General features: G+C 40.9%; 1 protein-coding gene across 4 annotated transcripts in view; it reads right to left on the minus strand.

Annotated features, from left to right (window-relative positions):
• The window catches only part of ap3b1a (adaptor related protein complex 3 subunit beta 1a), a 131,486-nt gene that overhangs the window by 26,807 nt on the left and 87,980 nt on the right, over positions 1–16,699 (minus strand). For all 4 annotated transcript variants that reach the window (XM_042058536.1, XM_042058537.1, XM_042058539.1 and 1 more), the window contains 5 exons: positions 12,528–12,684; positions 12,197–12,245; positions 11,901–12,004; positions 11,123–11,345; positions 2,831–2,915 (listed from right to left, as the gene is read on the minus strand). In XM_042058536.1, the coding sequence (XP_041914470.1) occupies positions 2,831–2,915; positions 11,123–11,345; positions 11,901–12,004; positions 12,197–12,245; positions 12,528–12,684 (618 nt within the window). The remainder of the gene's footprint in view (positions 1–2,830; positions 2,916–11,122; positions 11,346–11,900; positions 12,005–12,196; positions 12,246–12,527; positions 12,685–16,699) is intronic.

A 16,699-nucleotide genomic window follows, 5' to 3' on the forward strand; every position in this document is an offset into this window, starting at 1 on the left:
TCACCTAGTAATTAACTGCTGCAATGCAATGACATTTCTGACAGAATATGTGATTTCACATCATGTTTTCTATAACTACATATTGAGGAGTGGAATAGCTATCGTCTATTTCAAGTGATGCTATCTTAGAAAATGTTCAGACAAGCACGTCTGATGTGTGTCATTTACACAGGTTAGCAAGCTAAAATAGTTCACTACAACCTGAGGAAGTTCATTTAATTACATTTCTGACAGAATCTGTGATTTCACATCATGTTTTCTATAACTGCATATTGAGAGCAGAGCTAGTGAGCGGAGTGGAACGCGAGCGAGCGAGGAGCTGAGTAGATGGAATTTTGTTGGAGCGCGGATCGCTTTTTAAATTAGAGGCCGGAGTGGCCGTCTGTTCTGCTCCAATTTCGCTCTAATACCGCTCACACCACGAGTCAGAGGCATGCCCAAATCCACCCGGAATTCATGTCTTCCTAATAAAACCAAGACTGTTAAATTTCAGAGATATTGCCCATAGTAAGTTCGTTGATGGGGATGGAGTTATGGATGGAGTTATGGATTTAGATGGAGCTAAATATTTTAGAAAGGAAACTGATATGTCATACAAGTGTACTATTCCTACAAATCAACTAGATACTAACAATGTAGAGCTAGAACAACCATGTGGTGACACATGGCAAAGAAAAACGTGAGCAATTTGAATATGCTTCATATCAAGTAGAAGGCTAAAGTAAAACTTGGATGCTAAGCCTGTCGTCTTTAGGCAATTAATCCCACTGATTCCTTTAGTTTTAGGCTTATGTGTATTGATGTTACCAAGCTTGTTTGTTGTTGCACTATCAGTGTTGCACTTCTTTTATCATCTTTTAAAATAAATGTTCGATGAGTGAAATATATTGCCGTTGCTTTTAGTTCTTTGGGATTTAAGTTTTCTGATTAAAGTGACAATTTGGCTTGTAGATTATTTCTCCCTCTTTTAAATTGGAGCGAGCATGGAACGATTTTACTGGAGCGGGAGGATTTTTAAGTGGAGCGGGGAGCGAAATTGAGCGGAGCGACCTGACATGAATTTAAGCGGAGGAGCGGCCAAGTAAACAGCCACCTGAGCGAGGAGCAGGATATTCGCACCGCTCATCTCCGCCCACTAGCTCTGATTGAGAGGAGTAAAAATATCGACTTTTCTTCATGTCAGAGAACGTAACTTAGAATTGCGGCGCCCATGGATTTATTTAGCTTTGGTATCCTATACATGATACCGATATAATGCTTACCTAACAAGCACATTGGTCCTAGAAAACAAACTTACTTACAGGTTATATACAAACAGGTTTTTAAATGAATTTTCCAATAAAAATAACTGACATCAAAAGTAAACGAGTATATTGCAAGTAATTCAGAGTAATGCAGCTAGCTGGTACATGATGATGCACTAGCCTCAGCTATGCCATAATGTTGATGCTGATAGATAAAGCATATTAACTGTCAAATAACATGATTTTAGGACTACAAATTAAGATAAACCATAATAAGAACCGATGTAAATCAAATATTACCTCAGTTTATCCAGCTGTGTGGTTTCCAGTCGAGGTAAACTCCAACGAAGTGCAGGTGGCGTCTGGCTGTCCACGTCAAATGTACCGACTGAAGTGACACACTATTTTTTCATGACTCATCTTCAAGTATCCAAAACATTTTGCGCCATAAACTCCTTAACCAATCATATCAAATCAAAGCTTATGTAGTCAGCATTATGGGGAAGATTTCAGAAATAAAATCAGTCATTGGACAGCTGAGATATTAGATGATTGGTCATCGTTAAAATGTTAACAAAATTAAGATGGTTGAGCATGTAAGGGTTAAATTCAGATTTAAAAATGGATTTGCTTAATGTACTTTTCATGTACAGTATATATTACATTCCTATTTGGGGTTACGGATGTCACCCCATTCATATGAAAAGAAGCTTGATCTTAATAAAAAAGCGCCAGTGAGTTTGGAGTGAGAATTATAGAAAGTCAACGTAGAGGGTAGGGATGTAACGATTACCGGTATAATGGTAAACCGCAATAAAAATGTTGACGATAACAATTACCGTTTTCATTTCAAATATCATGATTATCACGGTTGATTACCACGGTGTGGAAACCGTGTGTGTGGAAATCCTTCCCAGCTTCATCCGAGCCTGCTTCTGACATACAGTAGGCCTGGTACAATTAAACAAAACTGGTACCCTACTGATTCTGTTATCTACTTGATGGATTTAACTGTGATTCGGATTTGGCTACACCTGCTTTTAAAAGGCGGAACATTTTTACTGCAAAATGTGCACTGTATCATGTAGCCACTCTGGAATGGATTTAATGTGGACACGCACATAAAAACACGCAGTCACGTTATCAGGAGAATACCGTAGCCTAAAGTTTTATTTTGAACACTTACTTTGGTCTCATCAGGAGAATACCATAGCCTAAAGTTTTATTTTGAACACTTACTTTTGTCTCACTCAATGGATCTATATAACAGAAATAGCAAACTCCAAGTCATATATTCTGTAATTTAGTAAATGCTGTCACACTTTTTGAAACTATTTCAGCTTGTGTAGGCCTGCTAGTGCTTTTTGAACATATTAGGCACACCTTTAAAAATCCGTGATAATACCGAAAACCATGACAATTTTGGTCACTATAACCGTGAGGTTAAATTTTCATACCGTTACATCCCTAGTAGAGGGATATAAGTCCTGCTAACAAATCAACCAACCAACCAACCAACCAACCAACCAACAGACAAGAGTAAAAACAATCTCCTTGGCAAAGGTAATAAAACAAAGACCTCTTACCACAGCTGGAAGTTAGCTGCCTGTGTGGAATCCTTGAAATCAATGCCAATGGAAACTGCGACTGAAGCATTTGGCTCCAGGTTTTCTAGGTGGGGAAAAGAGAGGATAAATCGGTGTATAATTTAATAGCAACATATTATACCACTGCTTAGTTGAATTTCTTATTGTGATGCGTTCGTTAGAATGACAATTAACTTTCATTACATTATAGGCTCACAAAATTGACTCTCAACAAGGGAAACCATCAATGTAGAGTACGATAATGACAAGTTAGTGCATCAGTGAGTGCTACTTCCATACAGTCAAGTGTCAGTTCTAGTCAGGTGGTAAGTGCTAGAATTAAGTAGGGCTAGTTGTAGGTAGTGCTACGAGAGGAGAAACTCTGAACAACTGGGTGTTCAGGAGTTTTTTGAAGGTACAGAGGGATGCTTCTGTTCTGGCAGGAATTGGTAGTGCGTTTCACCAAAGGGGAACAGATGAGAAAAGTTTGGATTGCCCTGAGCTCTGAGCCACATTAGTGGCTTGAATTTGATGCGGGCAGCCATAGGTAGCCAGTGTAGCTGGATGAGCAGCAGGGTAACATGTGCCCTTTTGGGTTGGTTGAAGACCAGGCACGCCGCCGCATTCTGGATATGGAGGGCGTTACAGTAGTTAAGTCGTGAGAATACTGTACTAGAAGTTGGGTAGTATACAGTATTGAGTCCGGATAGGCCTGATTTTCCTTATGTTGTAGAGTGCAAAACAGCACGACGGGCGACCGAGGTAACATAATCGGAGGTGGTTAGTTGGTTATCGAGCAGGACTCCTACATTTCTTGCAGCCCTTGTAAGTGCAACTGACATGGAGTCAATTTTGATGTTGATGTGATGATGTAAAATAGGTTTAGCTGGAAGGACCAGCAGTTCAGTTTTTGAGAGGTTTAGCTGGAGGTGGTATGCCTTCATCCATGTAGATATGTCTGAGAGGCAATCAGAGATCCGTGCAGAGACCAAGGGGTCATCAGGTTGAAATGACAGATAGAGCTGTGTGTCGTCCGCATAATAGTAGTATGAGAAGCCGTGCGAACGGATAATCAGCTTCAGAGAGGTAGTGTAGATATTTGCACATCTATGAAGTAGTTCCAGTTGTTTTGGCGCATTATGCCTGTATCAGAGGTTACATTAGACTTTTTTTGAACAGAAAAAAATGTTAATTAATATTCCAGAATACTGGATATACAGAAAACCGGACATATGTTTTAAATCACCATATAATTGGTTTCTTGGGTTTTTAAAGGAGAATTCCGGTGTGATATTGACCTAAAGTGTATCGAAACATGATACCGAGTGTGAACGTATGTCTCATAGCCCATCTCGGCTTGTCCCCTGCACTCCAAAATCTGGCGCTAGTTAGCCGATGCTACCAACATCTTCTTCAATAGTGGTGCTTCGGCATCGGGCTAGCCATGCAAATAAATCACTGTTTTACACCCATTTACGAGGCTCAATGTATCTCCACACTTCATTGGTAGACTTCCTAGGATGCCAGTTGCTGCTACTGGAAGAAACTGGAATCCATGCATTTCCACTGAATTATTTTTGGAATCTGATCCCTTATCATACCTGTTCATTCTTACTCGTTGCTCGACTTATCGTGACTAAATTCAAGATGGCTGCAAACGTTAAACTTAGTGAAGATACTGTCTGTATAAATCATCTTGTAAGTAAACTACCAGTGCTTTTTCAAAGTTCTCAATGTCTCGTTTTAAATGTCAGGGCCCTAGGAAGTCTACCAATGAAGTGTGGAGATGCATTGAGCCTCGTAAATGGGTGTAAAACAGTGATTTATTTGCATGGCTAGCCCGATGCCGAAGCACCACTACTGAAAAAGTTGTTGGTAGCATCGGCTAACTAGCGCCAGATTTTGGAGTGCAGGGGACAAGTCGAGATGGGCTATGAGACATACGTTCACACTCGGTATCATGTTTCAATACACTTTAGGTCAATATCACACCGGAATTCTCCTTTAAGGACCCAACGTTGTCTTCAAGGCAGCGCTGCCTGGAAGGTGCTAGGGTTAGGCATGGGTTAAGGCAGTTGTCTACACATATCTCACCCCTTCCCTTTAATGTAAGTAGCCATCTGCATTTTTATTTATTTTAGTGTTGTTCAGTCAGATTTAGACCCCCCCCCCCCCCCATTCACTTGAATAAAGAAAATAGTTGCCCAGAAACTACCCAAAGCGTGTTGCCAAGATGGCTGCCGAGTGGGGGGACTTGCCTGTAAGGACTTTGCTATATACTTCAACAATGCAGTTTATTAACCAGAGTCAGCACCAGCAGTTTGTTTTTGATTAGCTTTGCATTGTAATTTGTTTGCATTTTATTTGAACAATTAAAACATCATTATTAAAACATCAAAATGCCAGAACTTTATGTGATGGCACCTCATTAAATTCTTTTCCATAAAACCGCTGTCTTATGGTAACCTGACCCCGCCAGATGAATTGCTTCGCATTTGCTCAGCATATCCATCTGGGAACTTTCCGTTGGAGAACTCTTGGGAAGGGGCAAAAATACTTGTTAGCTGATTGTTTTATGTTTTTTTATTATCCATTCTTAGCTAGGTGAGTTTTTTTATTGGTTAACCATGCTCCCTATGGTCTGTACAGTATAGATTAGACAATGGTTTGGTTTTTGAAAAAAACAAAACAAGAAAAAACGTTTATAATATCCAAAGCTTTGAAACATCTATTTCTTTTTTTGTAATTTACTGTTTATTAAGATTTTTCACTTTACAACACAACTCTGCCTCATGGGACAGAACAACAAGCCAAAAACAAAACACAACCAAAATAAGACAAAAAACAAAACAAAAAACAGATACAACAATGAACCAGGGGAGCTTCCATTTATACATCTCTTAACTTATAAGGACTCATCATATCCAGTTCCAGTAGTTATCAAAACCGCACCAGGAGGAGCAGAAACCTGCAGTACTTTAATTACACAAAGTCATGTCTTATTGCTGACCAGAGCTGGTGAGCAGAGCCGAGTGGTGCGAATATCCCGCTCCTCACTCAGGTGGCTGTTCACTCGGCCGCTCCTCCGCTCAAATTCACGTCAGGCCACTCCGCTCAATTTCGCTCCCCGCTCCACTTCAAAATCCTCCCGCTCCAGTGAAATCGCTCCACGCTCGCTCCAATTTAAAGGAGGGAGAAATAATCTACAAGCTGATTTGTCACCTTAGAAAACTTAAATCCCAAAGAACTAAGAGCAACGGAAATGTCACTCATAGAACATGTATTGTAAAAGACAGCCTAATGCAACACTGACAGTGCAACAACGAACAAGCTTGCCAACGTCAATACACATAAGCCTAAAACTAAAGGGATACGTGGGATTAATTGCCTAAATAATACAGGTTTAGCATCCGAGTTTTACTTCAGCCTTACTTAAAGCATACAGTGGGCATCGCTTTCAAATGACCACTTCAGTCGCGCATTACGAGGCGTGAAGCTGCGTGAAGCTTTAGTACCACTTTCAGCCACTGTGCGTCGCTCTGCCACTGTACATCGCTCTGCCTGCCGCCCCTTCTGAAAAATAAGGAGGCTACCATTAAGCATAATTGTTGCCGAGAGTAATCCCAGCCTACGAACGCAATAACAAAATAAATCATGCATAATTAAACATTACCTCGATTTAGGCTTGACTACACGGTGGTAACGAAAATCGAAATCGAAATTTGCTGTCTACATTATTGTCAGTGTTGGGGGTAACGCAACTACGCAAATCAAAACAGTGTCTTGTGTGATAATTGAGCCAGTAGAGAAATAACTGTTCAGAATTAATCTGTAGTCTTGGGTAGGCTTCTGCAGAAAACAATGTTGTTGCCGATTTAATACTATCTGGCGACGTTTTTAACAGGCTACGCAATAGAGGCTTAGACAACTATGACCCACGTTTTGGTTTCGTAAATTAATTTGCCCTACTTCTTGAATGCAATGCTTGACATGTCATTTTTATTTTTCTGTACAATAAACAAATACATCTGCTTTATGCCGCAGAATTACATTCATATTTGGCCGACTTCTGCAGACGTGCAAAAAAACACTGCCAGGCCATCCTTAAAAATATTTTCCTTTGCCGTAACCCGACCGACCCTGTCAATTTAGAACCGACCCAAATATTTATTTTTTTCCCCCTTTTAGTCCGACCGACTTGCCGGTTGTAAACTTGCGTTAAGACTGACCGATTTTTTTTTACTCTAAACAACCAATACAAATAAAATACTATATTTTTATTTAAGTATTGTGAATATAAATTGCCTACATACAAACGTAGGCTCTCTTAAATAAAACCCTGTGGCGTCATCTCTACACCATTGGTTTACGCATGTCACACTATGGCCTATACGCTTCGTTTCATTCACACAAACATCTCGACTCAACGCTTATTACTTGGCACGAAGCTCTGGAAGAACTGTGCCCAGATCTTTTCCCATTCTTTCTCCCTAATCTAGACCTAGTCTAACAGTGACCGTGTTGAAGAATTGAAATTGGTTGTGGTCTATTCAGCATTTCTCAAAATATGGGCTCAACCCAGATTCGAACTCTTGGACAGGGGACTGATAACTGCTGCGTAACGGGCTGCGTAACTAGGCAAAACAAATAGCCTAGTAGCCTAATGAAACATACGGATTGATGTAGTATCTTTGTAACATTATTAAATTAATCTGTTACTATGCCTATGTTTGCAAAAGAGAACATTTTAATTTGATTCACAATAATGTTACATTTAATTTACATGTTGACAATGAGTAGCCTAGTTTTGGTTGTTGTTGGTGGCGTTATTGCATGTTAGTTATGCCTACAATGCAAAATTGCTTCCTCACGATTGGAAGCTCCTGTAGCCACATAGGATTTCAAAACAGGCGAAATGCCACAAAACCGGTTCGTGAATAGGTCTGTGAGTTAGGAGTCCTCTCGACTTCTTTTAAGCTGTCACAGCTGGTGGGAAGGTGTGATTTGTTGGGGGCAGGGACGGATTAACTGGGCACAAATGTATGATGGCCCCCCCTGCCCCCCAGTCAACGTGAATCGGGTGGTCAGTTAATAGGCCTATATCGTGAAGATTTTTCTTGCCATCTAAGGCATGAGCGCATCTGTGAGGCCAACATTTAAACTGCTTATAGGCTATGCTGAAATAGTTTTCAACATTTTGAATATTAGTGTCGGGTGAATTAGGAAAAGTAGCCTTATGGCTGAAAGCAATATAACCATACAAACGCGCACACTCATTGTTTCAAAAGGAGTAATTTCGGCTGTCAGAACTGAAGAGCTGTGGATGACACGGCACGGCATGCCCAATGAAAATAAATTAACGCAACGCAACACAACACAACACAGACCCCGCTTCTCTCGCGTCAGTCACTGACATGAACGAAACACAGAACCCGCTTCTCTCACGGCAGTCACTGACAGTAGCCTAGAATAAATGCATGGGGAAAAACACTTCCTAATGACAAAGACATCGTAAAACACTGAAAGTTAATATTTTGTCACTATAACATACATCTGTCCTTTGTCAAATGTGTTATGTTCCAAGTAGCCTAGTGCGTAATTCTGCTTCATAAAGTTGAACAAATACATTTGCTTATTTCACAGAAAAATATAAATAGCCAGTTAGGGTCTACAGTGCAGAGTTGGTAAGTTATGGTAGGCCAACTTGGAGTGAACATACAAACAGGGGAAATTCTTTTCCTAGTAGCGGAGTAGCCTCAGGTGCGCACGTAGACATAAGGCCGAACATGCAAGCGCCAATGAATCGTGCTCTCACGACAATCACGCCATTAAACTTAAATAGGTTAACATCACTAAGTTCGCCTTCAAGCAAGGAAAACGATGATTTAAAGACATCTGTTTCGTTGGAAGGGCAAGGGGTAGCAACAGGGCAACACAGAGACAGGCCCGATGGCAGGACTGTTATGAGAGTATTAAAATATTGGATATTCTACGGGAAAACATTAAAACGGCAAGATAGCGGGGGAAAGTTAAAATACGTGATAAACACGGAAAAAGTTGGCATACATTGTTTCGGTCCCCGTGCACAGGGATTATGTGTCATATTATTAATCACATATGATTATTTGTGAAATTGTGCAAACAGGCGCAACACATTTGAAAAGGAAGGACTGGTAGCATGCAAGCTCACGGGAAAGATTGATTTAAGAACGTTATCACAGTGTGTGGCTGTGGCGCGGGCAGAGGACAGCGACAATTGGCAGGGGACGGTCATGTCTTTTTTAACAATTCTGTTGGAGGGTCACTGAACAATTTCTAGCAGGCAAGAAAGGGTCATGCAACTTTTGACTGAAGCACTCAAAATTCCTCCGGTGGCCCCTTCAATAAATAACGAACAGTCCCTAGATTGCTGCTGGGCTATATGTCTTGGTTCATGTCTGTTAACAACTCATTGCCGTCAAACGCATAGCCTATCTCGCGGTTGCATCCATTACAAACAAACATGCAATGTGAACGTGCTTATTCAGTAGAGCATTTAGTGCTCTCCCCAATCCCAGACGAAGTCAAACCTTTAAATGAAAAACATTCTTTAATAATCAAAAAAAAAATAAACCGCTAATGAAGTAAACTTGTGACCATCAAAAATCGTTTATCGCCTGTAACTCCGTGATAACAGGACGTAACAGGAAGGCATTTGGCTGAGCAACGGAGGTAAATATGCTGTATATTTTGTCCAAATGATGTCTGTCTATCATCGTTGCACTCGGAGAAAACCAGAATGTTTAATTTGTCCTGCGTTTCTTCTACGGCTGCAAACGGGATTCACTCGCCGTTAACCAAATATTTCTTTATTAGGGCAGGGCAGGCATATTTCTGGCTATTAAATTATTTCTAAACCAATCTGCTAAAGTCTGTAGTGAAGTATGTGTAGGGTTTTCCAGGCTCCATTTCTTTTTACGAGACAACCTGCTCACTTGAGCCATCTACCGGTTGTTTGGGTTGTTGCAGGTCTCACTGGAAAAATACGAATTAAAAAGTCGCGTGATACCGCGTGATCCCACGCGCGGACCGCAAGTGAAGCTGGCCAAGTCGAAGCACTGCCCACTGTAGATAGATAGATAGATATACTTTATTGATCCCTAGGGGAAATTCAAGGTATTCATAGTAGGGTTTGATTCTATGTCTAGCCTATATTGGCTACAAGACACAAAGATACCTCTCCTTAGAGGTGTATTTACTTCACATTCTAACATGTTTATTTCCCCCACTTTAAACTCACATAGCAGCAGAAAAAAAAAAACAATGAACAACAAAAGTATAGTAACTTCCAAAAAAGAGGGGAACCATATCCCCAGAAAATCCTGCAGTTTCTCTCTTGTTCTCGCCTCGAAATTACCTTTCCCACTGGTGTTTTCTCATTGCCATTGGAAAGTGTTCCTTATATTTCTCTCCAAGCTGAATCCGGGACCTTCTCTTTGCTTGGTCACTTCAATTCCTCTCGCACTCAGCTCTGCTATCGCCTCCTGTGCGTCTTTGTACATCTCCGTACCGTTGGCCCAATGAACTCAAATTTTTGTGTATGAAGTTTGAATTTGTAGGGCCATTCCTTCTGGTAGCAAGTGCTTGTCAGTCTGAAGCTGGTCTAGATACTTGGTCATGAGTCTCGTTCGGTGTCTTCGGGCACACCATAGATCCGAATATTACATCGCCGTCACCTTGTTCTGCAGTGGTCGTCTCTTGAACAGGAACACTAGGGACTGTTTAGTAACAACGCTATTTTCCTCCAGTTCAGAGACTCCTGCATTTCAGGTTAAGATCCTGTTTAAATGTTGCTAGCTCTTCCTGTAGGTCTGCTTTCAATTCTCCCTTCAGCTCTGAAATTGCTGACTATATACTTATCTTTTTTAAAGTCCTTGAGGTCTTCTGTAATGGAAGTCATTTGTCAAAGCAGTTGACCCGCAGATTCAGAGGCGGCTTCTTTGTCGGAGACTTTATCATTGTTTTGGGGAGACAATGTTTTTGACATTACTTGTTCCTTAGTTCCCGATTTTGAGTTCTCAGTAATTTCCCCCCTTCCATTACTTACGTCTTCTTTAAAAAAAATAATTAATTTAGGCAGCAGGGGTACTTTTGAAAAGAGATTGAAACAAAGAGACATTTATTTCTTAAACTAATGTGTGGGATAAGACAGCTTGTTATCAAAGGTAAGTTCCTTTATCACTTTGACAGCTTTTCCATCCATATAAAGCACAGGGTCATGATACACATGGGCACACGTAACATTAAACTCACCAATATTGTTGAAGCCATGAATATTCTGTCCACTTTTCTCTCCAATGTGAATATGCTCCAGTGTTCGCTCACTAGTGTTGGTGAAATTAAGCTGTACTGCCACCATGCCATTTCCATAGATGGAAGGCTGCCGGGAAAAATGGTATTGGGCAGCCAAACCTTTCCCAGTCATTCGATGGAGGAGTTCATGGGACTTCATAGGAACAAAGGCCTGGGAGCTCACCTGTGGAATCACAGACAGGACATAAACTGTGCTGGGCACATCTAATCACAGGGATAAATGGGAAAAATGCAATTTCTAGCCTGTAATCGTGGTCATATTAAGTGAAAAAACTGCCCAGCTATTTTTTAGCTAAATTTTGGTGCATCACATCACATTTTCTTTCAGTGAATCTTTTGCTTTACAATTACCTTCCGGCCCTCCTCTTGGCTGCCTTCTCTCCTTCGTCTTCATTAACATTAATCTTTTTGGCCTCAATAATCCAGTTACATAGTCTCTGGTTTTGGTTTTTGATTTTGTGAAATACATTTCTAAATAAATGCGACTTATACTGCGGAGCGACTTATAGTCCGGAAAATATGGTAACTCTGCATAGATGGTAGGATGTCCCTGCATGTTAGGTTTGGAAACTGGATGGTAAAATGCCAGAGCAGATTGCATGAGATAATGAGAACAGGCAGGTAGACAAAAAGGTGACCTGGCTCAAATAGTTAAAGGAACACACTGTAGGAACAGATTAAACATCCACCAAATCAACATACAAATGAGCACTCTGACCTGTACAATAGAAGGGGAACTGGACAGAGAGAGCCCATCCAAATCTGACAGCAAGCTTGGAGAGAGCACACAGGACTTTGTGGATATCCGTGGATCAGGGGAGACTATTAAAAAAAAGAAATTACACTTTTAACAAACCTCTCTCCCGGATGTTAACATGTGCTGTTACAGACTATGTGATGACACAATAATTTGGAATGTAGGTGACACAGTTTTAAACTTCATAAATTACATGTCTTACAACTCGAGTCAAATTTCAAAAGTTGTACAGTAGACTAGCCACTGATTCAACTCACAGTCATCCAGATCCAACAGCGTGATCTCATTTTTTGTTTTTTGCACCACCTAAAGACAAAAGGGCACATAGAGTAGAAAATTAATGGCAAATGAGTGAGTTTTTTTTTACATAGAGGTAAAACTAAACTAAAAAGTAACAGTATTGACAAAAACACATGGAAGAGGGTGACTACACAATTATTTTTTCCAAATAATGTTAGCTCTCCTAACCCAAGTGCGGAAGTGAAAATTCCGCTCAATGTTACACCCTTGGGCTTCTAAATCAGAATTGTAAGGAGGTAATTCTGCTTCTCCCTTTAATATACTCATGGCAAGCACCCCACTTCCTACCTTGGGTTTGGCCTTGCTCCACTTTTCCTGGTGCCCTCCAGAATCAGACTCAGAGTGAGATGTGCTGTCATCACTGGAGCTTGAAGAACTGTCTTCTGAGGAGTGTGTTGGGGAGGAAACACCAACCTTGGCACAATCATTTTCTTCATCTGAGTCACTGAGGGAGAGCACATCTACTTTGTTTATCATTGGAGAAAATCTGCATGTGAAGACAACTGTGGGTTTTCTGTGTGCAGAATAAGCTAGGGGGATATGAAGTCAGATGATTCAGATCTCACATGACATAGTGAGGTAACTTGAGTCTTATGTAAGAGAGGAAGAGGAAGAGGAAGAAGAAGTCGTCAAAGCCTTATCCCTTTGGCGAGATGATCGCAGGCATGAGGACTTAACTTCTCTGAGCATGTAGCTTCTATTGCAAAATCATGTCAGTTTATGCTTTACAACATTAGGAAGACCAGACCTTATCTGACAAGATTCCACACAACTTCTTGTTCAAACCATGGTCATCTCCAAGTTGGACTATTGTAATTCGATCGATCGATCGATCGATCGATCGATACTTTATTGATCCCCAGGGGAAATTCAAGATTATGGTTTGTATAATATTGTTTTATTTCCATTAGGCTGTTGATTAATTTGACATTAATGTTTATTATTGATATTCTCCTTAATATAGTCTTACCATGTCATTGTTTTTTATATTATTGATTGAGTGGATATTATTGTTTATTATTACTTTATCCCTCATTTTCATTGCTTATTTTATTAGGCTATTGATTGAATTGACATTGTTGTTTATCATTGCTATTCTCCTTATTATAGTTTGACCAACATTCTAATCTGTTCCTTGTTCAATTTTAAATATTATGTTGTTTTTGTATTTGTGTGTCGCTTTGGACAAAGGCAAAATCCCATAACCATAGGATGGGAACTCCTTCTTAGCTGCTCAAGCAATAGTGAGTTTCTTTATAGAGAGCCTAGGCCTAAGGTGTTCAGTACCTCTAGGTTCAGTGCCTTTGGACAATGTGAAATGTCAACAGTGTTGGGGGGACTTCCGGGTCATGGCTGGGTAAAGACGTGTTTTAGAACGCTCCTCAGAATTTCCATATTATTTTATATTTTCTACAAAACAACTACAACTATTGGGTGTACTCGACAAGATAAGTAACTTACTTAAGTGTTCAAGACAAGATGAGTAAATCTACAAGAACCAAAACCTCACAAGACAAGATGAGTAAATCTACAAGAACCAAAACCTCACAAGATTAGGGGAAAACTAGCCCACAAGCTAGCAATGACGGCTCACCGATTAGCCACGCTTATCTCAAGGGGCTATTGGATGAGGTTCGGTCGGATGTATTAGCAATGAAGGAAGAAATTTTGTCCGAGCTCAAAAATACAGTTGCCACACTTAATGTTACAGTTGCTACACAAGGTCAGCAAACGTTTCTACCCGGACCTCAGCGCTGACTTGCTCCAGAGACGCGCTGCTTTCATGCCGGTTGAGAAGCTTGGACGTTTGTCTGATTCACTAGGCTGAATCACTCGTCTTCCAAAATAAACAATAGTTTGTTGACCTATTAGCTAGCATTATAAAACAAAAGTCTCATGTAGATTATTTTTGTTAAGATAAATGTTCTCCTTTTTCCCCTGTCCTTCATTTGTGATATGGACACTTATTATTATGGGACATGGATGACTGAGTGAACTATAGTGTTGAATGTTATGCTGATTACAAAGGCCTGTTATACCCACTAGAATGCTTATTAGGTATATTTAAAAATTACATTCCTTTATTTACTGGAGGCGTGTGAAGTGGAGAAACATGGTAGTTAGCTATATCCAAAGCAAGTCTACTAGGATTGTAGGGGGGGTTAATGCACTTTGTTCAGGTAAGTGTATAGAGGGGAGGGGGTTGTGCACCACTCACATAAGCTGCCTATATCTCTTATTTAGCACATGTTGAGCAATACTCAGCAATTGCCGCACCCTAAAATCATTAAGCTTCCTTTTATGTTTTTTTTCTTTCTTTTTTATTATTATTTTTTATTATCTCTCTCTATTTTGGTATCCCCACTGAATTTGATAATAAAACTAACCTTAAAGGATGAGTAACACTAGAGATATACACTTCATCATATGGAACGTGAAGGGCCTGAATAACCCAGTCAAAAGGAATAGGGTGTTAGCTCGTCTTGCAGAACTCAAAGCTGAGGCCACAACTGAGTAACCTGACTCTCGCCAGATGAATTTCGTTCCGCCTAGCTCCACTCACACCCCATCTGGGATCGCTTCCGTTGAGAGTGATTTCGGCACCAGATTTTATGGTAGAGCCAATCAGGATGCAGGGCGGGAGTTTCATAGATGTGACGTAGCTTAGAAGCGACTGTGAGACTGTTCTCAGCGTCACGGGTGAGTGGTTGAAGTAGCACGTCAATAGATGACGGACAAGTGGCTTATCCAAACATATGCAAGGATTTTTGATAAGGCCCAGCCTTCTGAAACACCTCTCCAATGGATCGATCCCAGATGGATGAGTGGAGCTAGGCGGAACGAAATTCATCTGGTGAGAGTCAGGTTAACAACTGAGGCCCTCAAAATGAAAAGGAAATGGATAGGAGACCCAGGATCATCCACTCTGGGTTTAGCGCAAGGGCTAGAGGGACAGCCATTATCATACGGAATGGTATACCTTGGGTTAGCAAAGTTGTCATACCAGATAAAGATGGCAGGTTTGTTATTGCATCTGGACATCTCTTCATAATAGGGGGAGATTTTAATTGTGCTGTGGATCCTACTTTGGACCAAGGGCTATTCCCCTGTCTAAAACAGCCATCAAACATATAATGGAGGAATACAGTCTGTTTGATCCCTGGAGATTTGCAAATCCAAACAGCAAGGTTTTTTCTTTCTTCTCGGCAGTACACCAGACTTACTCCCGAATCGCCTTTTTTCTGCTTGACACTAAGTTAATCCCCTCGGTTAGACAGACAACCTATCACAGTATCACTATCTCAGACCATGCCCCTGTTTCATTTCACTTAACTTTCACTGACTGCCCTGTAGCACACAGGACCTGGCGCTTAAATCCACTCATGTTATTCAACCCAGAGTTTACAGAAGCAATTAAAGAACATATACAGGTATTTATGGACACAAACTCCTTAGAGGAGACCACATTTGGAACTCTCTGGGAAACACTCAAAGCGTTTCTGAGGGGCCATATTATCAGCATTGCTGCCTGCAATAAAAAACTTCGCTCTTCGCTCACTTATCTGACCTATCAGACAAATTCAAACATCTAGATATCCAACATTATAGATATCCAACACATCACTGCATCACTGGCGAAGAGAGCTCAGCGCCGCCTGTACTTCCTGCGGAAACTCAGGCGAGCAAGTGCTCCACCAGCCATCATGACCACATTCTACCGAGGCACCATTGAGAGCATCCTCTCCAGCTGTATCGCTGTGTGGGGCGGAAGCTGCACTGAATACAACAGGAAAGCCCTGCAGCGCATAGTGAACACAGCTGGAAGGATTATTGGTGCTTCACTCCCCTCCCTGAAGGACATTTACACCACCCACCTCACCCGCAAGGCGACCAAAATTGTGAGTGATGCAAGTCACCCCGCTCACAATCTGTTCGATCTACTGCCCTCTGGGAAGAGGTACAGAAGCCTGCGCTCCCGCACTACCAGACTCACCAACAGCTTCATACACCAAGCTGTAAGGATGCTGAACTCTCTCCCTCCTCTCCCCCCTCCACCCTCAGCTACATAACATCCTGGACATTGGACCCACAATGGCCGCGTGCACTACTCCACTTGCACACTTGCACACTTGTACACTTTACAACTTGTTGTTGTTGTCCTGAAAAACACAACACATCTGCTGCTCTTACATAACTTGCACCACTATGTCACTTTCTTTCTTACTTAGGTCAAACAGAACTACACAAGCCTTTTATTGGCCTGACTTTGCACTAGTATTTTATTGACTGTCTATGCACAATTTCAACCAAATTTTGCTGCTCTTATTTTTTTCATTATTATATGTGCCCTCTTATTTACTTACTTTTGTTTACTTGAATGTTATGTTTGTCTGTGGACTTAAATTGGTAAAATATGTCTTGTCTTCACCGTGGGATAGTGAGAAACGTAATTTCGATCT

This window comes from Alosa sapidissima, chromosome 13 (genome assembly GCF_018492685.1).
Source record: "Alosa sapidissima isolate fAloSap1 chromosome 13, fAloSap1.pri, whole genome shotgun sequence".
Taxonomy (NCBI): Eukaryota; Metazoa; Chordata; class Actinopteri; order Clupeiformes; family Clupeidae; genus Alosa; species Alosa sapidissima.